This window comes from Zophobas morio, unplaced genomic scaffold (assembly GCF_036711695.1).
Source record: "Zophobas morio isolate AGI-343-1 ecotype UQ-CSIRO unplaced genomic scaffold, CSIRO_AGI_Zmor_V1 ptg000016l, whole genome shotgun sequence".
NCBI classification, from domain to species: Eukaryota; Metazoa; Arthropoda; class Insecta; order Coleoptera; family Tenebrionidae; genus Zophobas; species Zophobas morio.
Window position 1 is genome coordinate 3,414,882 of NW_026972121.1, and position 23,509 is coordinate 3,438,390.

General features: G+C 32.5%; 3 protein-coding genes across 6 annotated transcripts in view; 2 read left to right on the top strand and 1 right to left on the bottom strand.

The window, feature by feature from the left end:
- Positions 1 to 23,509, bottom strand: part of LOC135129375 (uncharacterized) — a 194,230-nt gene that overhangs the window by 20,230 nt on the left and 150,491 nt on the right. The gene's annotated exons all lie outside the window — the stretch shown is intronic.
- On the top strand, positions 33 to 9,650 carry LOC135129376 (fatty acyl-CoA reductase wat-like). Of its 2 annotated transcripts, none has more exons than XM_064056527.1 (8): positions 33 to 379; positions 7,669 to 7,944; positions 7,996 to 8,235; positions 8,298 to 8,446; positions 8,526 to 8,635; positions 8,691 to 8,936; positions 8,987 to 9,167; positions 9,214 to 9,650. In XM_064056527.1, exons 2-8 carry the CDS (start codon positions 7,753 to 7,755, stop codon positions 9,533 to 9,535), a joined length of 1,440 nt encoding a protein of 479 aa, XP_063912597.1. In that variant the 5' UTR covers positions 33 to 379; positions 7,669 to 7,752; the 3' UTR covers positions 9,536 to 9,650. The 2 variants fall into 2 exon arrangements, with proteins under 2 accessions (XP_063912597.1, XP_063912598.1); XM_064056528.1 differs by having other exon boundaries at positions 7,712 to 7,944.
- Positions 17,393 to 21,852, top strand: LOC135129598 (fatty acyl-CoA reductase wat-like). Of its 3 annotated transcripts, none has more exons than XR_010280612.1 (9): positions 17,393 to 17,543; positions 18,318 to 18,728; positions 18,780 to 19,019; positions 19,127 to 19,275; positions 19,353 to 19,462; positions 19,517 to 19,762; positions 19,813 to 19,993; positions 20,040 to 21,681; positions 21,739 to 21,851. XR_010280612.1 is itself a non-coding variant. In XM_064056794.1 (9 exons), exons 2-9 carry the CDS (start codon positions 18,537 to 18,539, stop codon positions 20,359 to 20,361), a joined length of 1,377 nt encoding a protein of 458 aa, XP_063912864.1. In that variant the 5' UTR covers positions 17,393 to 17,543; positions 18,318 to 18,536; the 3' UTR covers positions 20,362 to 21,852. The 3 variants fall into 3 exon arrangements, 2 of the variants coding, with proteins under 2 accessions (XP_063912864.1, XP_063912863.1); XM_064056794.1 differs by having other exon boundaries at positions 19,517 to 19,600; positions 19,664 to 19,762; positions 20,040 to 21,852; XM_064056793.1 differs by having other exon boundaries at positions 20,040 to 21,851.

A 23,509-nucleotide genomic window follows, 5' to 3' on the forward strand; every position in this document is an offset into this window, starting at 1 on the left:
CATTTCAAGTACATTAATTGTAATACGGTTATGTGCTACATAGTAATTATTTCTGCCACACCTACCCAAAGGTGGAGAAGCGGAAAATTTTGAGAATTTCTAATGACAAAAATAGTCAAAAAAACACAACGGAAGCGGTAAGAGACCATCGCCCCCCAAACCAAGTGTGACCTTCTGTGAATGGCACAACAGCTCAACTTGCATCAATATTGTTATATTCGGTACAGAACTGGTTAGATGTATGACGTGTCTGCTTGAAAAGTTCATTTCTAAGTTCGTTGGATTGCAAATTGCTTTGTTGTAAAGCGAAACGTCTGTGTCTACTTGAATTTAAATTTTTCGGAGAACGAAAGATTGTGTCAAAATTTTCCTGAAAATGGTAAGTGGTGTTTGTTTTTTTATTTCGTTTCTATTTAAGCAAAATATTATGACTCCATAGTTATGGTTTATCAAGGCGTCCAGTTTTTAATTAAAAAAAATAATAATAATTTTACAAAAAAACCCAATTTTAGTAATCACAATTGTTTTTAAGATTTTTTTTGTACCTTAGTCTCATAGAAGTGATTAAGAAAGTATGTCAGCGAAACTGTCTAGGTTTTTTTAATAGCACTTTAAATTACGGTAAATATGTTTTGCTATAAAGCACCGTTTTATTGCAGAATTTTTGTGATGAGGAACTGAAAAATTTTTATCCATCAAAATAATTTAAATTTGGGGTGTTAACTAGTATTTCGTGTATATGTCACAAATTTGAAGCCATTTCCAAAACAGAAAATTCTATTTGTGAAGATATTTATTTCAGTTTTTTTCAATTTTTTGCTTCCAATTTTACAGTTTCTCGATTTTTAATTATTTGATATTTTCAATTCGAATTTTTTTTTACAATAATTGTTCCCTTATTCAATTTCTGGATTTTCAATTTCAATCAATTTTTTGATTGGAAATTTGTAGTTTTTATTAATTTTGTTAATTTGTAATTATTCGATTATTAATGTCAGTATTTCAATTTTCAGATTTTATAAATTTTTGATTTTTTAGTATTTCGAATTTTAATTTTTCAATCTTCCAGTTATTACCGATTTTTCAATTTTTCGATTTGCAATTTTTCAGTTTTTTATTTCTCAAATTGCTTTTTCAATTTTTTTATTCTTCAGGTTTTCTATTTTTAGTTTAATAAATTTTTGCGTTTTTTCAATTTTTCACCTCTTCAGTTTTTTGCTTTGCAATTTTTAGATTCCACATTATTTCGATCCCACAGTTTTGCGATTCTTTGCTTCAATTTTCCAATTTTATTATTTTTTGTTTCCGTTTTAAAAGTTTCAATTGACATTTTAATTTTTCATTTTGTTAATTTTTAATGTCAACGTTTCAATTTTTCGATTTTATAAATTTTTGATTTTTCAGTATTTCGAATATTTGTTTACCGATCTTTCAGTCTTTCGACTCTTCAATTTCTTGATTTCAAATTTTTCAATTTTCCAAGTTCTCCATTTCTGAATTTGGATTTATCAATTGTTCATTTCTTAAATCGTTTTTTCAATTTTTCGATTCTTCAGGTTTTTGGATTTTTAGTTTTATAAATTTTTGAGTTTTCAGTTTTATGATCTAGTTATTTTTGTATTTTTCAATTTTTTGGTTCTTCAGTTTTTTTTAATTTTTAAAGTTTTCGATTTTCAATTTTTCGTGTCTTTACTAAATTTTTGATTTTTCAGTTTCTCGATTTTTTTTGATTTTTCAATTTTTCGATTTTTAAATTTCTAGATCTACATTTAATTTTTCAGGTTCTCGGTTGTAGTTTTTGATTTTTCAATTTCTTCACTAATTCGGTATTTAAGTATTCGATTTAAAAAAAAGCCGAAAAATTGCAAACCTAAAGAATCGAAAAATTGAGGAACTGAAAAACTGAAAAATCGGGACCTTGGCAAGGCGAAAATGGGAAAATCAAAAAATAGATTAATTGAGAAATCGGAAAACTGCAAATTCAGAAACATCAAAACTTGAAAATGCAAAAAATTGGAAAATTGAAAAATCCGATGACTCAAAAATCGAAAAGCCGAAAAGTAAAAAAACGAAAAACCGATAAATCGAAAAATCGAAACATCCGAATCTCGATAAAAAAAATTGAAAAATCGAAAAATAAAAAATTCGGAAAAAAGAAAAATCAAAATATACAAGAACTGAAAACTCGAAAAACTCAGAAATCGAAATATATATAAAACAGTCGAAAATTGAAAAATCTAAAGTTTAAAAAACGAAAAACGGAAAATCCAAAAAATTAAAAACCGAAAAGCCGAAAAATAGAAATATTGAAAAATCCCAAAACTGAAACAAATATCCAAAATTGAGATATTTAATTAAAAAATTAGCCAACCGAAAAATCCAAAAATCGAAGAATTGAAGAACTGAAAAATCGAATCTGCGAATTCGAGAATCGGGAAAATAAAAAAAAAATGGTCTAAAGAGTTTAGACAGTACTTCCCTCGCTGTCGGAAACTTGACGACTGCATGCCTATTGTGTTTTTTTTCTCATTACGTTTTTGTAGTGGGAATTTAAAAAAAAATTGCGATGACGTCATCAACATTTTTGCAAGGACACGTATATCAGTTGGGATAGATGTAGTGTAATACTAAGAATAAAATTATTATATTCTCAAATTTTCGGGAAAATGAATTGGGTCGTTTTGAATATTGATTTGTAATAATCAATAAAATAACGAAACAATTTACTCACGTATACCTACGTATCAGAGGCAACTGAAAATCGTGTATGTATAAACATTCTTAATTTAAGATGACAGGCGTAACAGCATACGTGAGAGTCAAACAGAGAAACTGTAAACAAAACGACCATCGGTTTTATTGCTTCGACTTCCGCTTATTATATAAAACATTGGGTTTTATTTTAATTCTTGACGGTGAAATTCACAATTGGTTGATTGTAAACATGTCTATTTCACATTCGCGGAACCAAGTGAGCGCATAAAACAAATGCAGGTCTGTAATATTAAAGTCGATGTAAATAAGGGTGCTACCCTTATGTTTCAACCGAGTTTTTCCTTTAACAAATTTTGTGTCTACCAAATTGGGTTGGTTGGGGTGTAATACTAATAATAAGTGTTGTCTTTAATCAATAAAATAAATTTACTTCATTAATTTTTTTGAATCACCTCTTAAGAAAATCTAAAAAATATGAATGGAATGATAAATCACAAGTACAAACTCATCATATTTTTTGCATTTTAGATAGGATTTATTCAGCAAAATTTAAGGGTGACGTCATCAATTTTTTTAGGAGGGATGAACAAATACATTTTGAACAAAAGTTTACCATGCTTATGATAACTTTAAAATATTCCCAAGATTTCAAAGCATTCGGTTTTGTAATTCCTGATTAAATCGATAAAATAAATTCACGCCTTCATTAATTTTTTTGAGTCACCCTGCATATGCAAATCCAAAAATATGAATGGAATGATAAATCACAAGTACAGACTCATCATATTTTGTACATTTTTGATACGATTTATTCGGCAAACTTTTGAGCTGACGTCATCAGTTTTTTGTAGAAGATAACCAAATATATTTTGACTAAAAATTTATTATGCTCATTATAACCTTAAAACCTCTGCAAGATTTCAAAGCATTCGGTTTTGTAGTTCCTGATTAAATCAATAAAATAAATTTACGCATTCATTAATTTTTTTGAGTCACCCTGTATATGCAAATCGAAAAAATTTGAATGGAATGATAAATCACAAGAAGAGACTCACCATATTTTGTACATTTTAGATAGGATTTATTCAGCAAAATTTTGTGGTGACGTCATAAATTTTTTAGGGGGGACGACCAAATACGTTTTGATCAAAAATTTACCATGCTTATGATAATTTTAAAATATCTTCAAGATTTCGAAGCATTCGGTTTTGTAGTTCCTGAGTAAATCAGTAAAATAAATTTACGCTTTCATTTATTTTCTTGAATCACCCTGTATATGCAAATCCAAAAAATATGGATGGAGTGATAGATCACAAGTACAGACTGATCATATTTTGTACATTTTAGATATGATTTATTCGGCAAATTTTCGAGCTGACGTCATCAAGTTTTTGGAGGGGATAAGCAATATATTTTGACTAAACATTTATTATGCTCTTTATAACCTTAAAACATCTGCAAGATGTCAGAGCATTCCGTTTTGAAGTTCCTGATTAAATCAATAAAATATATTTACGCATTCATTAATTTTTTTGAGTCACCCTGTATATGCAAATCCAAAAAATATGAATGGAGTGATAGATCACAAGTACAGACTCATCATATTTTGTACATTTTAGATATGATTTATTCCACAAACTTTTGAGCTGACGTCATCAAGTTTTTGGAGGGGATAAGCAAATATTTTTTGACTAAAGATTTATGATGCTCTGATGCTCTTTATAGCCTTAAAACATCTGCAACATTTCAAAGCATTCTGGTTAGCAGATTAAAAATTAAATTTCAAAATGTTGTTTTATAATTTTGATTTTTTTTCCAAAAATCTGGACGTTTCGGGTGAAAAGTCGATTCAGAGTTGTAAACTACATGTGTAGGACTATGTTATTTTATACAATTGAAAACCCATTTACTATGTACAATTTTGAAGTGACGTCATCGCATTAGTGGTGGGGATGATTAGACAAATTTTGGTTAGCGTTTTACCATCTACATGATATTCTTAATATAAGTACAAAATTTCACAACAATCGGTCGAGTACTTTCGGTGATTATCTGTCTAATAAAAATCCGGGACAACAGACGGACAGAGACGGACAGACGGACGGACAGACAGACGGAAATGGGAGACATAATTTCTTCGTCTTCTAGGGGTCATGAAAGATCGAGAAAACGTAAAAGTAGAGAGTCGGCCGACGGACTCGATTACAATACTTCCTTTGCTTACGCTCGGGAAGTAAAAATATATATTAATTGAAAAATCGGAAAACTGAAAATTTAGCAACGTCAAAATTCGAAAAATTGGAAAATAGAAATACTGAAGAACTGGAAAATCAAACAATCCAGAAATCGAAAAACCTAAAATTTAAAACATTGAACAATTGAAATATCGCAAAATTGAACAATCGAAAAACCGAGAAATAGAAAAAAATTGAGAAACTGATAAATAGAGAAATTGAACAATAAAATATCCAAACATCTGTATTCGATAAATCGAGAAATAAAAAAAATTGAAATATTTTAAAAAAGAAAAATTAAAACATCGAAAAGTTGGAAAAAAATTTAGAAATCGAAGCATAGAACTGTCGAAAATTTGAAAAATCTACAGTTTAACGAAAAATTGAAAATCCAAAAAGTAAAAATCGGGTGGAAACCCAAAAACTGCGAATTGAAAAATTTAAAAATTGGAAAATCGACGAATTGGAATCGATTGGCCTGAAAATTTGAAAAATTGAATAACCGAAAAATTGAAAAATCCAAAGAAACAACAAAAATGAAGGAAATGAAAAAACAAAAAATTTTGATAGAAAATCGAGAAAATGAAAAATAAATGAAATGAAATCAGGAAAACGCAACATAAAAATCGGGGAGTTGTAAAATTGAGGGGACGAGAATTTGAAAAAGAGACAAATTAAAAATCGAGAATGTGAAAATGGAAAAATGAGAAATCGTAATATTGAAAAATTGGAAAATTTGGAAGTCAACAAATTGTAAAATTGAAAAATCAAAAAAAGTGTATAATAAAAACTTGAAAAATGTAAAAAGTGAAAATTAAACTTGAAAATTTGAAGAAAAATTGAAAAAACCCTGAAAATTTGAAAAATTGAATAAACGAAACAAGAAACAACAAAAAATAAAGGAAATGAAAAAATGAAAAATTGTGATATAAAACCAAAAAAGTGAAAATTAAAAAATCGGGAAAATGAAAAATAAAAATCGGAAACAAAAAAATTGGAAAAGGGAAAAATCAAAAATTGAGAAACTGAAAATACGAAAAATGAAAAACTGTAATATTGAAAAATTGGCAAATTGAAAAACTGATGCAGACCGAAAAATTGAAAATTTTGGAAGTCGAGAGATTGTAAAATTGAAAAATAAAAAACGAAAAATTACAAAATGAAAACTTGAAAATTTTAAGAATCGAAAAAGTGAAAAATAAAAAAAAAGAAATATGTATTATGAAATAGAAATATTGAAAATTAAAGAAATTGGAAAATCGGAAGACTGGAAATCCAAAAACTGCAAAGTGAACAATTTAAAAACTGAAAAATGGACGAACTGAAAATTCAAAGCCTGAAACTTTGAAAAATTGAACAATTGAAAGATTGTAAAATCGAAAAAAAAAAACACAGAAAATAAGGGAAATGAAAAAACGGACAATTGTGATATAAATCGAGAAAATAAAAATTAAAAATTCGCCACATTGAAAACTAAAAATCGGGAACATGAAAAATTGTGGAAACGAAAAATTGAGAAACTGAAAATTCGAAAAACTGAAAAATCGAACGAAACAACAAGAAATAAAGGAATTGAAAAAATGAAAATTAAAAAAATCGGGAAAATGAAAAATAAAAAATGGAGAACTTGAAAAATTGAGGAAACGAAAAATTGCAAATGACTAAAATTAAAAACTGAGAATGTGAAAAATTGCAAAATTAAAAAATTGCAACTCGAAAACCTTGAAATTCGAAAAAGTGAAAAATAAATCAAAATATTGAAAATTAAAGAAATTGAGAAATTGGAAGACTGGAAATCCAAAAACTGCAAATTGAAAAATTTTAAACGCGGAAAATCATGGATTTGAAAAATCAAACCCTGAAAATTTGAAAAATTGGATAAATAAAAAAATGTAAATCGAAATAAACAACAAAAAAAATGAAGGAAATTAAGAAACCAAAAATTGTGATATAAAATCGAGAAACGTCGAGAAAACATAAAATTAGTCATTCGCCAGATGGATCTCTTTACTGCGTTATCAGCAAAAAAAATGTCTAAATCGAATCTTACAATTATCTGACAAAACTGAACATGTTCTACCGGATTTCAAGAGCGAGGAAAGTGCTGTCTAAATAACTTTAGACCGATTTTTATAATTCAACAATTTACATAGAGTATCAAAAGTAAAACACCGATAGCTTTCGAATAATTTTGAATGTGTTAGGAGGGACAACATATGTCTAATAAGGATTGTTAAGAAAAAAAAAAAAAAACTATCGTCCTAAGTCAATTTCTCTCGTTTTTACACGACATTTCAAATGGGATGAAAACTGTCCCAAACGAGGCCGAGTGATACCGCCTTATGCCTCGGTTTTTTTAATACCGCTTTTGATTACGGCTAATATGTCTTCCATTATAAAGCTCTAAAAGACATAAGAGCGAAATTTAATACACAACCCAGGCGAATAAAAAATGTAATTTAAACTCAGTTCGCTGCTAATTTGTTAGTCGTAAGGTAACCCTTTCAGCCCCTAAAGCCTTCAATCTATTACATAGACACATTATACAAAAGCAAAAAAACACATGAAAATGTACTCAAGGAAAAGAGTTCTTTTGTAGATAACAACAATAATTACTAAAATGAGATAATAATTCACGCAAATACAGCAATTTATTTTAGTATATAGAATTATCATCACATCAAGAAACTAAAACTAACAAAATAAAATATCTCCTCAGAAATAGATCAGCTTTTACTTTGCACTCCAAAAACTCCGAACAGTTACAGGAGCAACGAAAGCGTTTCACTTTAAAACCATAAACATGGCTCTGAGTCAAATACAGGAATTTTACAAAAACCAGACAGTCTTTATCACCGGAAGCACCGGCTTGTTAGGAAAACTTGTCCTTCGGAAATTATTAACCACATGTGAACCGAAAAAAATCTACCTTCTTATACGACAACACAAAGAAAAATCGCCAGAGGAAAGACTTGAAATACTCCTAGAGAGAGCTGTAAGACTGGAATAGTTTGTAGTTTTCTTTATATAGAAAAAATGTTTGCAGGACTTGAGACGGGATAAATCGGAATTCAAAAGGAAAATTTTTGTTATCGAAGGAGACTGCGGTTTACCTGGATTGGGAATATCACAGGATGATAGAGAGACTCTTGTAAATGAAACGACTTGTATTATACACATTGCAGCTATTATAAAATTTAGCGAGCATTTACGATTGGCTGCATATGTTAATGTTCGCGCTGTTCAAGATCTCCTTCATTTGGCCAAACAAGTTCGTGACTTAAAGGTATGCATGGAAAGTTTTAAACATATTTTATTTAATTTAACTAATTTTTTTCGTTGCATTAGGCTTTGGTGCACGTTTCCACAGCTTACTCAAACTGTAACCAAAAACATTTAATCGAAGAACAATACTATGAGCCTGGAATGACAGCCACAAACCTCTTGAAAATGCTGGAGTCAACGGATGACGAAACAATAACAAACACCACTCCAGAGTAAGTAAAAGTTTCACGAAAAATCTGAAGCTTTCTTTATTAATTGGTCTTTTTATTTCAAAATTTTCGATTTTTCCAGACTTCTAGGTTCTTGGCCCAACACCTACACATTCACCAAAGCTGTGGCCGAAAATGTTATCAAAACCGAAGCTCAAGATTTGCCAGTTTGTATCGTCAGACCGGCGATTCGTAAGTTAATAAAAAATCATTTTACTTTTTCAAGTTACAGGAGAATTGTTTTCAGTGATGGGCGCCTTCCAAGAACCTGAACCAGGTTGGCTGGATGCAATTCAAGGTATCACTGCCTTCCTCATAGGCTCGTATCTAGGTTTGATACATTGCCTCCTAGCCGACACTAAACCTATATCCCTAATACCATGTGACTACACAGCAAATATTGTTTTGGCGGCTGCATACTACGCAAGAGAGAAAAGTTCGCTTCCACCTATCTACAACTATACAGGTTCTGAGAAAAATCAGTTAACGAAAAGTAAGTGTCATTTATTTAGTCACCTTCACAAAATGTACGATATTCCATAGCTGAACTCTACGAGTATGGAAAATTATCAGCAAAAGTCTACCCCAGCTTGCATGTCATTAATGTGTGCCTCGTGATTTTTACCACAAACAAGTACTACCTTAAATTCCTCCGATTCTGGCTTCATTTCGTACCAGCCTATATCGTCGATCTGGTTTGCTTGTGTCTTAGAAAAAAACGAAGGTGAGTATTTCGTTGTACAAACTTTTTCACATTAAAGCATTTTCAGATTCGTCAAAATGTACCAAAAAATACACAAAATGTGTGACGAATTAGAGCCCTTTAGTGCGAATTCTTGGAAATTTGAAACGACTAATTGCCATAAATTGTGGAAAGCTTTGAAAGAAAAAGACCGGGAGTTGTTTCCGTTCAACATGGAGAAGTTGGAGTGGGGGAGTTTTTTCGAAAGTTGTGTAGTTTATGCAAGGATTCATCTCTTAAAAGATCCGATGCATACTTTACCTCAAGCCCAACGAAAACGCAAATTCATTGCATTATTATATTATTGTCTTGCTTTTGCACTCGTGAGTGTCCTGTGGCATTTATTTTGAATTGTTATAGTAATTTGTTGTTTTTTATTTTTTATTATTTATTTACGCATTTTTGTTAATTGTTGCACGTAATTTTTTTAAAGTAAATGGGTCAAAACGTTGATAACCGCCGTTATGTTTGTGTATTATTATTTTTTCTTTGTCCTTTCTTTCTTTTCAAAATTTTCAAAAACAGCCTGTATAGCACAAGTGCACAAAAAATGTAATTTAAACATGGAGTGCTATAAACTTAGTGTCTGAAGCCTTGAAATATTAGACAAAAAGAGAGTTCGAATGCAAATAAAATTCTTTAAGATAACATCCAGTGTAATGGAATGATAATTCATGCAAACATTATGCACACACGTGTTATGTTTGTTAAATTGACGTAACTACACTTCTGAAGTTGCTACAGTAAAATATAAAGTTTTGTTCGAAAATACTGAAAAGTTAGAGGATCAACGACAGCGTTCCGCACAAAAACTAGTCTGAGCCAAATACAGAAATTGTACAAAAATCAGACCGGATCTGGTACCCAACTTGACAGCATTTCCTAAACATTGGAAACATAAATGCTGTAAGATACCGAGACGAAATTTTAACTTCAATTTTAAATCAACTGGATGTTGATGAGTTAGCTTGTGGCTACTTTCGGCAGGATCTTACTCCTTGCGTCGTATTTTTGTTTTCCTTCCTTTCCTGAACAAACAAAATTTGCTTGATACAATAAATTTTGAAGCAGCGTTAGCTGGTTATTTGTTCAAAGTGAAGAAAATTATACTTGTACAAAATATCGCAAAAGTGGGTTTCAGAGCTTTCGCTACTTCAAAACGATTAAAGATGACCCTGAATTAAATATATTTGGTCTATGGAAAATTGTCAACGATATGTGATCCGAAGAAAATTTATCTTCTTTATATGACAATTGAAATAGTTTGTAATTTTCTTTAAATGTGAAAAATGTTTGCAGGACTTAAGACGGGGTAAATCGGAATTTGAAATGAAAATTTTTGCTATCAAAAGAGACCGCGGTTTACCTGGGTTGGGAATATCTTGTGTTACACACATTGCAGTTACTGCATAATTTAGCGAGCATTTAAGAATGGTTGCGTATGTTAATGTTCGCGCTTTGGAGGATCTCCTAATTTGGCAAAACAAAGGTATGCGTGGAAAGTTTTATATTTTTCTGATAGTAAACACGTGGCAAACAAATTTTGCATAATTTCTGAATATTTGTACAATGGAATTTCAATAAATTAATGTTTGTGTTACATTAGGCTATGGTGCACATTTTCACAGCTTACTCAAACTCTAACACAAATCGTTTAATAAAAGGAGAGTTCTATTTCCATATCTTCCAACCTCTTTTTTTACTTTTCTCAGATTACTAAAAGGGTTGCTAAAAGACAACAACCTTGCTCTAGTGCTTTGATGGGTTTAGCTCTTCTGAAACATTTTTCCGACCTTAAATTGAATGATTTATCTATATAGCTATTACTAATGCTTACGTAAGTGCTCTTTATTTGCTTTTACTAAGTACTTCCAAACACTTATTAATAAGAACGTTACTACACGTCTTCTTCAGGTCCATAAAGAGTTACAAAAAAAAATGAAAATGCTTAAAATTTGGTGCAAAGTAACAACGTGGATGATCTAACTAAAATTATACTTATTTTGTTGTACGTCAGGTAGTTTTTCACATACTATCTTGGTAAATTTAGAACGAACGATGCGTAAAAATATCACTCCCCGACAAGCTACAATTCACTCCATTTCCATTATATGAAAATCTGTATCATGACCGTCATTTTCAAATTCAGATTCTGAATCAGATTCACCTAGCGAAATAATTAAAGGAGGTAAAGATTCGTACGAAAGATTTCCTATATTTTTTCCCAATCTGATAAAATAAGCTTTTCACAATGTTTACAAAAATTTTGCCACATGCTTGGAGTACATTTAGAAAGCGCCTCAAGCCATAAATTCTCCACCCTATTTTTTAATGAAGGTTGAGAATTTAATTGCTTGTTGTAATAGTTCTTACAAAATCCCCACGCCATTTCAATTGGATTATATTGACAATGGTACGGAGGTAATTTAAGAACTTCATGGTCACTTTCTCTTAATGTCTCGTCTACCAAATATCTTTTTTTTTTCTATTGTTTCTGAAGGGTTTAATTAAATCCCACAACTGTTTCTTCGAAATTTTTTTGTCTAACTCAACACTATGTTTAAAGAGCCATTCCTGTATTTTTTACTAGAAAAAGTGGGTGGTTTATCCAACTGAACCGAATGATACGGTGCATTGTCTAAAACCACCACACATTTTTGGTTCAACTTTGCCAAAGCAGGAATGAGCTGATTAACCACCCAATTTTGAAAAATTGTCCCGTCCATCGTTTTAAGATAGTCTTTATCGTTATTTTTTGAATTTAAAAAATTGTTATAACCATCCAAGAACCCCGTTGAAAAACCCGCGTGGAGAATAGTAAACCTTGATCCTTCAGTTTTAATTTTGGTGGAATTGCTTTTTAGATCAATATTGTGCACCCAGTAACGAATGGACGAACCATTTTGATAGATCCATGTTTCATCCAAATACACGAAAGTCAAATTTTCACAAGAATTTAGAAACTGTAAATATGTTCTCAAAAAAGTAATTTTGGCTGCAACGACATGTTTTTGTTATACTATCTTTTTTTTCCTATCTTAAATGTGCAAAATACCATCAGTATATTTTCGTAAATTTATCATTGCATTCATATTTTTTAGATTTGCTTTTACAGTGACAAAAAAATTTATGGATCAGTCAATTTATTTTAGAAAATAACTCAAGAGTTGCAGAAATGACATAGTTAATATAATTCAAAATGTTTAAATATGATAACTATTAATATGTGATAATTAAACCGAAAACCATTTTCCTAAGAACACGAAGTTAGCAAAAACAAATTAGTTTGTTTAAACATTGTTAAATTAACCCCGAACATGTACAATTTCTGAGCGAAAATATGAAAAATAATTTTTGCAATCTCATCGTGACGTACGATGACGCCACTGTCACGTGAGCCACCTGATAAAAGGTCACATTTTTCGGTCCTCTGCGTTTAGTTTTGATTTCGGTTTGGTGGTAGCAACATCAGAGTCCGTTTTGGCTTAAAAGTAGGGCTCTTTTCACGCATTTCTAATTTATATATTTAAATATTAGTGAAAATGTGTTGTATTAGTACTGTGAACACGAACGAAAATGGATATTTTTTCGAAAAGGACCGAAAACAGGGTAAGTTCGAGTTCAGTTTGAATTTATCGGATTCCGTGATCCGTTCACTCGACAATATTTAAATTTTGGGAAAATTTTCGAAACGATTGAAATCGGTTGATCAAAACTATACATTTTCACGACATAAATAAATAAATTTCAAACATAATTAATATCATTTATAATGTTTAAATATGATAAGCATCAATGTATGATAATTAAACCGAAACCCGTTGTCCTACAAGCCTGAAATTATTAAAAACAAATCAATTTGTTTAAACAATGTTAAATTGTCCCCGAAAATGCGCATTTTCACGGCCAAAATATGAAATATAAATTTTGCAATCTCATCGTGACGTACGATGACGTCAATGTCACCTGAGCTACTTGTATAAAGGTCACCTGTTTCGGTCCTTTGTGCTCAGTTTTAGTTTCTGTTTGATGGCGGCAAGATCGTCGCTTCATTTCGGCGTAAAAGTGGAGCGTTTTAGCGAATTTCTAGTTTATTATTAATACATATTACGGAAAATATGTTGTGTTAGTGCTGTGAACACGAACGAAAATGGATATTTTTCCGAAAAGGACCGAAAACAGGGTAAGTACGACTTCAGTTTTAATTTATCGGATTCCGTGATTCGTTTGGTAGACAATGTTTACATTTTGGATAAATTTTCGAAACGATTGAAGTTGCTGGGTCAAAGCTATACATTTTCGCGATATAATTAAATAAAATTTAAACATTATTAATACAATTCATAATGTTCAAATATGATAACTATCAATATATGATAATTAAACCGAAATCCGTTTTCCTAAGAACACGAGGTTAGTAAAAACAAATTAGTTTGTTTAGACGTTGTTAAATTAACCCCGAAAATGTACAATTTCTGATCTAAAATATGAAAAATAATTTTTGCAATCTCATCGTGACGTACGATGATGTCACTGTCACGTGAGCTACCAGATAAAAGGTCACATTTTCGATCCTTTCTGTTCAGTTTTGATTCCGGTCTGGTAGCAGCAACATTGGAGCTTCGTTTTGGGTTAAAAGTAGCACGTGTTCGCGAATTTCTAATTTATTGTTAATAAATATTAGCGAAAATGTTTTGTGTTAAGTGCTGTGAACACGAAGGAAAGTGGATATTTTTCCAAAAATGCCTGATTTTTTTTTAAATATGTTGTTAATAACATGCATTCAGGACTGATAAAATACTCCTTTAGAATATACAAAGTACTGCGTTCATAATTCACAAAATACCGTATTCAACATTTTTAAAGTACGGCGTCCAAATTTAGAAAATACGGTGTCCTTCACCCATGCTATCAAACCTTAGTCCTCTCTTTTAATGGCAAGACGCACTCCAGACCTCCTCGTATTGTTTGGTTCTTGCTGGGCAACAGCAACGAGCGAGCAAAGTCATCGCTCTTTGGTGGCAAAAGTGGAGAAATTTGTATATTGTAACTTTTGTAATTGAAGCATTTTGTACTGTATATTGTATGTGTTACTAACTTAACTTGGGTCTTGCCAATTTAGCTCCAGTGGTGCAAATGCTTTGTTTTCATGGTGCATTTGCTTGGGTTTTAATTTTGCAACAGTGCATTCTTTTTCCGGGACTGAATTCTCCATGTCGTCAGACGCTCTGGCCTGGGGGGGTTCTGTTGGCCCTTAGACGCTGGGTCATCATCCTAAACGGATGAGGTTCATCATCCTAAAAGGATGAGGTCAGTCGGCCCTGTATCTATGCGGCTGCATTCTCCCTTGGACGTGTGAGCGCTGTGACCTATAGATTTCGTTCCGAGTTCCATCGGTGTGCTTGCTTGGGTTTTCATTTTGCAACAGTGCATTCTTTGGTTCAGAGTCTGAATTCTCCATGTCGTCAGACGCTTTGGCCTGGGGGGGTATTGTTGGCCCTTAGACGCTGGGTCGCATCTCCTATAAGGATGAGGTAAGTCGGCCTTGGATTTATGCGGCTGCGTTCTCCCTTGGGCGTGTGAGCGCTGCGACCAATAGATTTCGTTCCGAGTTCCATCGGTGTGCTTGCTTGGGTTTTCATTTTGCAACATTCTCAATTTTTGGTGCAATTTCTTCCGGTGGTGTATTGGCTACTAACTTTGCATTTGTATTGTATCTGAATTGTATCTGTATCTGTAGTGTATTCTGTATTGTAGTTAGATTGTAGGTACCTGTATTGTATTTCCATTGTATTGTACTATATAACGTTCTATCCCTCATTAACAAATCCTAGCCCTCTCCTTTCCTAGCGAGATCTGCTCCAGACCTTCCCGTGGTTCTTGCTGAGCATCAACTATCGAGGACAGAACATTCAAATTCAAAACCAGCAAAATTTCACAAAAATCTTGAAAATCGCTCGTTGGTGGCCAACGTGGAGCAAAAGAGACTTTTGTAACTCAACTAACTTTGTTAACTTTGTATTCTTAAGGAAACAAAAATATATTACACTTAATTTATTATTTATAAGGACAAATAGTCATTTGCCACACCGATGCTCATTTTTAGATTAAATGCTCACAAAACGCCTAGATGTTCAATTTGTGTCCGGGGAGATACAATGTTTGCAAGTAGGTACTTCGTACTTCGAATATGAGTGTCTACTCAGTTTTATTCATACCACCCAATGTCTCGCTTCAATGTTTGACTATTATGTTGATTATGAGCACAACGCTGATCAACTTCCGTATCCAAATTACCCATGAAATAGAGCATTGCGATTTGCACCTGAGGTAGTTCGCCGCACAATTGATTGACTTCGTGGACGTATGTCAGCTTGTCGTCTTCTCGGCATAAAACGACACAGAATTATTTTCACTGTCAATCAAATCTGTAAATTTTGTCTTGAGAATTTTAAAATATTGAAAATTTCAAATTAAATCCTCGAATAACGGTAAAGTTTGAGGTTTTGTCGAAACCAACAAAGTGAATATACGTAAATAGAATGGCAGATCAAAATTAATAAGAAACTTTCGCAATGCGTAACTAAATTCACTTTAACGAACACTTTTCTTAAAATAAACGACGTTTCTTGTTACGAAAAAACAAACAACGACTTGAAATGTAATAATACTTTTCACAATCGCACGGAAGAAATAGTTTTGTATGACACGTCAGTTAGGCGACAGGTCCGTCAGAAACCCAACTATTCAAATTCATTCGAAGTGGCGATTCCCATGCAAAATTTTTATTTTTTTTAAATCTTTTAGCCCTCTTATTTTTTATAAATTTTCTTACATATAAACCTTGTCCTGACAATAAGGAACACGTAAAAAAATGAATCTTTCAACTCGGTGCAGCCGTTCTGAAGTTATGAGCGTACATACATTTCGGCGATTCATTTTTATTAATATAGATTTTTCAGACAAATGTAGCATCTTTTCCTGTTGCCACATGTGTCATTTCTTCACTTTTTCATTGTTGGACCTAACGCGAGGCGGGCTTGGCAGGTCCGTTTTGCCCTAGAATGTGGCGATTTTGTTTAAGTGTAAATCTTGGGCAATAAAATTAATAGTTTTACAACCCTCGGTAGAATAATTGATCGTGATATATTCTCAGAAATCGTGAAACGAGATTAAAATAAAATAAGTTTCAACAAAAATCTTAAAATTTAAAGTTGCACTCTGGTGATTCCGGCCTGCCAGGCAGCTTTTGATCCAATAAGGGGTTTAAATACCTTTCTAAGAAATTGTACTTATTTTGCCTTAAACGGAACCAGCGATTCTTGCTAAAATGTATATACCTGCCGCACCGGGATACACGATTATTGGACATGGTGATAAAAACATCGTAAGCCGATATTGAAGAATAATAATTTATGACAGGTTGCCGACAACAGACCTTCAGCACAGAATAATCATTTCCCGTATTCTTTTGAAATATATTAATTTTAATGCTGGAGATAATTATTTGATATACTCAAACACAATTTGGACACTGTAGTATTGGAATAAAAACTAAAAAAATATTCTTTTTAAGCGTACGTAATAAATATTGCACAATTTACGACACATCAAACAGCGAAGCGAAAGATTTTTCAGTCTTGAATAACTATGCTACAGTAAAATGTTTATTTTTTAAATTTAATACCACAATCCCTTCTTCTGCACCTGTGGAACGGGTGTTTAGTAGCGGAAACCAAATTCTGACACCAAGAAGACATAATTTAGGTGACAATTCGTTCGAAATGTTAATTTTAAAAAATTATTAAACAATAAATAAAAAAATACATAAACATGTTTTCAGTTATTTTATTCGCCAAAGCTTCAAAAAGTATTTGTTTTCTTGTATCTTGTATCTAGATACTTTTATCTCTCTTATATCTATATCTGTATCTAGATATTTTTACAAGTATCTGTCCCCAACACTGTACAAAAGACGCTTTATCATATTAAGTAGATTAATTGTAATACGCTTACCTATATGCCACATAGTAATTATGTCTGCCACACCTACCAAAAGTGGAGAAGCGGAAAATTTTGAGAATTTCTAATGACAAAAATTGTCAGCAACCACAACGGAAGCGGTAAAAGAGACGATCGCCCCCCAAACCTTCTGTGAATGGCAAAACAACTCAAGTTGCATCAATATTGTTACATTAGGTGCAGAACTGGTTAGGTGCATGACGTGTCTGCTAGAAAAGTTCATTTCTAAGTTCGTTGGATTTCAAATTTCGTTGTTCTAAATCGAAAGGTCCGTGTGGATTTGAATTTGAATTTTTCAGAGGACGAAAGGATTGTGTCAAAACTTTCCTGAAGGTGGTAAGTGGTGTTTTTTTTTTTCATTAGTGACATCTCAAAATTTTGCCGAATACATCCTAACCAAAACATGACACTCCATAGTTGTGGTTTATCAATGCGACCATTGTTTTCAATAAAAAGCACAAATTAATTTTACAAAAAACTATTTTATTGATCAAATCAAAAATGAGTCACCCCATTTACCTGAAAGTGTTATAACTTTGGACTAATTTTTTAAATCAAACGTGAACTGCGCTCTCATTCTAAATTTTTTTTTTAAGTTTAGTTTAGTAGAATTAAATAAAGAGTCTGTAAGGAGTCAACTGTAATAATCAATCACAATCACAATTGTTTTTAAGATTCTCTTTTTTGTATAAAATAAATACATTTCTTTGTTAAAGATTAGGTTCTCAGAAACAGCAGTAAATTATTTTTTACAAAAGTTTCACAAGCTTGCTGCGCTCGCATTCTAAGCTTCCTTTTTTTGAGTTTAGTCTCATAGAAGTGATTAAGAAAGTATGTCAGATAAACTGTCTAGTTTTTTTTTAATACCGCTTTTAATTACGGTAAATATGTCTTGCTATAAAGCACCGTTTTATTTCAGAATTTTTGTGATATATTTTAAAGCACGAAAAGACATAACAGCGAAATTTAATACATAACCGGAGTGAATAAAAAACGGAATTTAAACTCAACTTGCTTCATTCCCTGAAGCCCGCACACACTATACAACGCAAAAAAAAAAACACATGAAAATGTACTTACTTTAAGAAAATAAATAACGCTTCTTTGTAGATAACAGTAAATATTAAAATGAGATGATATTTATGTACTAAATTCGTTCTTTTCTGAACTATTACAACAAAACAAAGAACAGAATTATCATCACATCGCGGAACTAAAACTAACAAAATAAAAGATCTCCCCAGAAGTAGATTAGCTTTCACTTTGCACCCCAAAAACCACTGAACAGCTACAGGACCAGCGAGGGCGTCCTACTTTAAAACCATAAACATGGCTCTCAGTCAAATACAAGAATTTTACAAAAACCAGACAGTTTTTATAACCGGAAGCACCGGCTTGTTAGGAAAACTTGTTCTTCGGAAATTATTAACCACATGTGAACCGAAAAAAATATACCTTCTTATAAGACAACACAAAGAAAAATCGGCAGAGGAAAGACTTGAAATTCTCCTAGAGAGAGCTGTAAGACTGAAATAGTTCGTAATTTTCTTTAAATTGAAAAAATGTTTGTAGGACTTGAGACGGGATAAATCGGAATTCAAAGGGAAAATTTTTGTTATCGAAGGAGACTGTAGTGTACCTGGATTAGGAATATCACACGATGATAGAGAGACTCTAGTAAATGAAACGACTTGTATTATACACATTGCAGCTATTGTAAAATTTAGCGAGCATTTACGACTGGCTGCATATGTTAATGTTCGCGCTGTTCAAGATCTCCTTCATTTGGCCAAACAAGTTCGTGACTTAAAGGTATGCATGGAAAGTTTTATACTCTTTCTGGTATTAAAAATAAAGTCAACAATTTTATGATAATTGCACAAAGTAATTTGATTTAACTAATTTTTTCGTTACATTAGGCTATGGTGCACGTTTCCACAGCGTACTCAAACTGTAACCAAAAAGATTTAATAAAGGAACAATTCTATGAGCCTGGAATGACAGCCACAAAGCTCTTGAAAATGCTGGAGTCAACGGATGACGAAACAATAACAAACACCACTCCAGAGTAAGTACAATTCCCATAAAAATCCGAAGCTTTGTTTATTAACTGCGATTTTTTTTCAAAATTTTCGATTTTTCCAGACTTCTAGGTTCTTGGCCCAACACCTACACATTCACCAAAGCTGTGGCCGAAAATGTTATCAAAACCGAAGCTCAAGATTTGCCAGTTTGTATTGTCAGACCGGCGATTCGTAAGTTAAAAAAAAACACTTTACTTTTTCAAGTTACAGGAGAATTGTTTTCAGTGATGGGCGCCTTCCAAGAACCTGAACCAGGTTGGCTGGATGCAATTCAAGGTATCACTGGCTTTCTCATAGGCGCGTTTCTAGGTTTGATACATTGCCTCCTAGGCGACACTAAACCTATAAACCTGATACCATCTGATTACACAGCTAATCTTACTTTGGCGGCTGCGTGCTACGCAACAGAGAAAAGTTCCCCTCTACCGATCTACAACTATACAGGTTCTGAGAAAAATCAGTTAACGAAAGGTAAGCGTCATTTATTTAGTCATCTTCACAAAATTTGTGATGTTCCATAGCTAAGTTCTACGAGCATGGAGAATTAACAGCAAAACTCTACACCAGCGCGCATGTCGTTAATGTCTGCTTTGTGATTTTTACCACAAACAAGTACTATCTTAAATTCCTCCGATTCTGGCTTCATCTCGTACCAGCCTACATCGTCGATCTGGTTTGCTTGTGTCTTGGAAAAAAACGAAGGTGAGCATTTGTGTGTGCCAACTTTTTCACATCAAAGCATTTTCAGATTCGTCAAAATGTACCAAAAAATACACAAAATCTGTGACGAATTAGCGTACTTTAGTGCGAATTCTTGGAAATTTGAAACGGCCAATTGCGATAAATTGTGGAAATCTTTGAAAGAAAAAGACCGGGAGTTGTTTCCGTTCAACATGGAGAACTTGGCGTGGAGGAGTTTTTTAGAAAGTTGTGTAATATATTCAAGGATTCATCTCTTAAAAGATCCGATGCATACTGTACCTCAAGCCCAACGAAAACGAAAATTCATTGCATTCGTATATTATTGTATGGCTTTTGCACTCGTGAGTGTCCTGTGGCATTTATTTTGAAGTGTTATAGTAATTTGTTGTTTTTTATTTTTCATTATTTATTTACGCAGATTTTGTTAAAAACATTGTGCACGTCACTTTTTAAACGTAAATTATTTTAGCCACACCTACCACGAGCTATATTGCAACATTTTGGTGAATTTATAGTGACAAATTAAAGAAAAAAAAAAGACTGAAATAGAAATAGAGCATTGTCCTCCTAAATGAAGTGTGACCGTCTGCGAACTTGCAACAAAAATGTCAAATTCCCTGCAGAACTGGTTAGATGCATGACGCATTTGCTAGAAAAACTATAAAGATCAATTGTAAGTTCAGTCAATTTGAAATTTTTTCAGTAAAAAACGAATTGTGTTAAAATTTTAAGAAAGTGTCAAGTGGTGTTTGTTTTTTTGGTTAGTGACTAATACCGTTTTGTGCCATCACTGAAAAAAAAAATTGCACACGAAAGAGAAGTGAGTCCATGACTAAACTGAAAAGTTCGAGTTTTAATTTTGCCATAAAATTTATAAACCCTTCATCCTTTGAAGTCTCCAAATAACACGTATACATCATACCTAAATGCAAAAAACACATTAAAACATTTTGTTTATTTCTGGACAACATCGTAAAGAAGAACAGAATAACCATCACGTTGACAATATCGCAAAAGTAGGTTATAGAGCTTTCGCTAAACAGTCAAGAGCAACTACAGCGGCGCTCTATTTCAAAACGATTAACATGACTCTGCGCCAAAAACAGGCATTTCACAAAAACCATACGATCTTTATAACCGAAAATATTGGCATGTTGGGGAAATTTGTTCTGCGGAAATTGTTAATCATATGTGATCCGAAGAAAATGTATCTTCTTATAAGACAACACAAACGAAAATCGGCATGCAAAGTCTGCTCTCAAATGAGCAAAGGACTTTTTTTGTAGAGTCTTGACCTTGTTGTAGCTAAGATTTATTCGGTTTAGTCCTGGCATATTTCTCATTGCTTGTCAATTTCATGTTTCTGTCTGATTGTTGGATAGGCTTCATAGAGCTAAAAACTCTGCTGTGATTGAAGAAATTAATCTCCGAAGATCTGATCTGATCTTAATTTATAACAACAATGTTGCTCAAATCACTGGTACTAATAAAGGAAGAACGAGTCAAGATTGAAACTAATTTCGTCATCCAATTACTTTAAATTTTCTCAATGTTCATACCAAAATGGTAGAGGCTTGAGATGTAAATGTGTAAAATTTTTCTTTCAGTACCTGCAAGTGAATATAACTTTATAACAGTCACCGAGACATGGATCACACCGGATATCTCCAGTAGTGAATTATTTCCAGGTAACTTTGTTATTTATTGACAGGATCGAAATTTTAATTCTCTTAATGTAACTACAGGTGGCGGCGTTCTTCTATTGTTGATAACTTCTACAACTTGATCTATCTTCTCTCACAATTTTGGTTCCAAGCATTGACATTGTTGGTGTTAAAATTACGGGTAAATTAAAATTTTAATGTTTGTAATTTATGTTCCACCTACAATTGCTTTTGATGACTTCAACTTGTTTTTTGAATTCTTCATGAACTTAAATATCATTCAGAACCACAAATTAATAATATTAGGTGACTTCAACACCCCTAGTTTTGTAGATGGTTTAAAATATCGATTAGTTCTGTCCCAAACTAATTTTATTTGTAATTGTTAATTTTTAATTTTGTTCAGTTTTCATTTCTGTTTCTAAAGTGATTTTACTGACGTGGTGCATACAAATTTTTATCGCCAATCTTAAAAATTGATAATTAAAAATAATGGATATATGACTTATCACATTTTATTATGACAAAGTAAACCACATTATACAAAATTCTTAAGTCAATGGGTTATAAACACAGGGAAGTAAATGGTCGCAAAATTCTATGTGAACAAAAACATGTCGTTACTTTTTGGGAACATATTTACCTACAGTTTCTAAATTCTTGTGAAAATTTGACTTTCGTGTATTTGGATGAAACACGGATCTATCGAAATGGTTCGTCCATTCGTCGCTGGGTGCACGATACTGATCTAAAAAGCAATCCCACCAAAATTAAAAGTGAAGGATCAAGGTTTACAATTCTCCACGCGGGTTGTTCAACGGGGTTCTTGGAAGGTTGTGACAATTTTTTAAATTACTTACTTTGATATAAAGCAAGTGGTGCGTGCATGCTTGTGTGTACTCCCTTTGTTTTCTCAGTTTTCATAGTTAGTTTCTTCAATTTAATTAAAAAACTGTGTAAGTGTGTACCTATGAAGATATGCCCACTGATTTGTGACTTCTTTTGCTAATAGGTAACTTTACGTGGTATTAGTACCCATCAGTGTGAGAAAATCACACTCGCTTATACTTATCGGTCAATTTTTTGCCAACAAGTGAGTGCCATATACTTAAAGTTATTCCTGGTGTTTCCCTGCTTAAACCTTTCCGTTGCCTGTTTATCCTTGTGTGTGTATAGACATATATATTTTTTCAAGTCGCTGCGATAGGCACCGCCAGCGTGAAGGGTGTGTCCTTGTCTCTCCTTACTTATTTAATTTAAATATAATTCATTAATATGAATACTTGCACTTGTTGTGGTAAAAATGCCGAGCCACATAAAATGGTTAGTTGTTGCATCTGCAGTAAGTCCTTCAAAATCGAGTGTGTTGACGTAAGTAACACTGAGGCCAGAAAAATACATCAAAAATCTGGGCTCTCATGGACTTGCAAGTGTTGCTCTCAAGTCGGTAATGACATAAATGAGTTAAAGGAAGTTATTGTGGCTTTACAAAATGAAATTAAACTCCTCAAATCTGCTATTTCCACCACATCGCAGTCTCCAACTAATTCTTTGTTAGATACAGAAAAAATTATTCGAGAAATCTCCGAACGGGAAAAAAGAAAATGCAACATAATTATTTATGGGAACAATGAGGAAAATAATACATCTAAAGATGAGCAATCAGCTGTTGATACTGTTTTTGTTAAAGATGTATTGTCGAGTTTATCAGTTACTGATAATGACAACATAAAACCTATTAGGCTTGGTAAATTTGATGCTACGAAGACTGATCGATGTCGTCCCATAAAAATAATATTGCCATCTGAAAATTCGGTAATATCTGTACTACGCATGTCCAAAGAACTAAAAA

Excerpts from the sequence above, each read along its gene's own strand:
- LOC135129376 (XM_064056527.1), top strand. The coding sequence starts at position 7,753 with ATGGCTCTGAGTCAAATACAGGAATTTTACAAAAACCAGACAGTCTTT. Across the intron at positions 8,636-8,690 it reads TATCGTCAGACCGGCGATTC|TGATGGGCGCCTTCCAAGAA; the intron begins GTAAGTTAATAA and ends AATTGTTTTCAG. Across the intron at positions 9,168-9,213 it reads TGTCTTAGAAAAAAACGAAG|ATTCGTCAAAATGTACCAAA; the intron begins GTGAGTATTTCG and ends AAGCATTTTCAG.
- LOC135129598 (XM_064056793.1), top strand. The coding sequence starts at position 18,537 with ATGGCTCTCAGTCAAATACAAGAATTTTACAAAAACCAGACAGTTTTT. Across the intron at positions 18,729-18,779 it reads AAATTCTCCTAGAGAGAGCT|GACTTGAGACGGGATAAATC; the intron begins GTAAGACTGAAA and ends AAATGTTTGTAG. Across the intron at positions 19,020-19,126 it reads AACAAGTTCGTGACTTAAAG|GCTATGGTGCACGTTTCCAC; the intron begins GTATGCATGGAA and ends TCGTTACATTAG.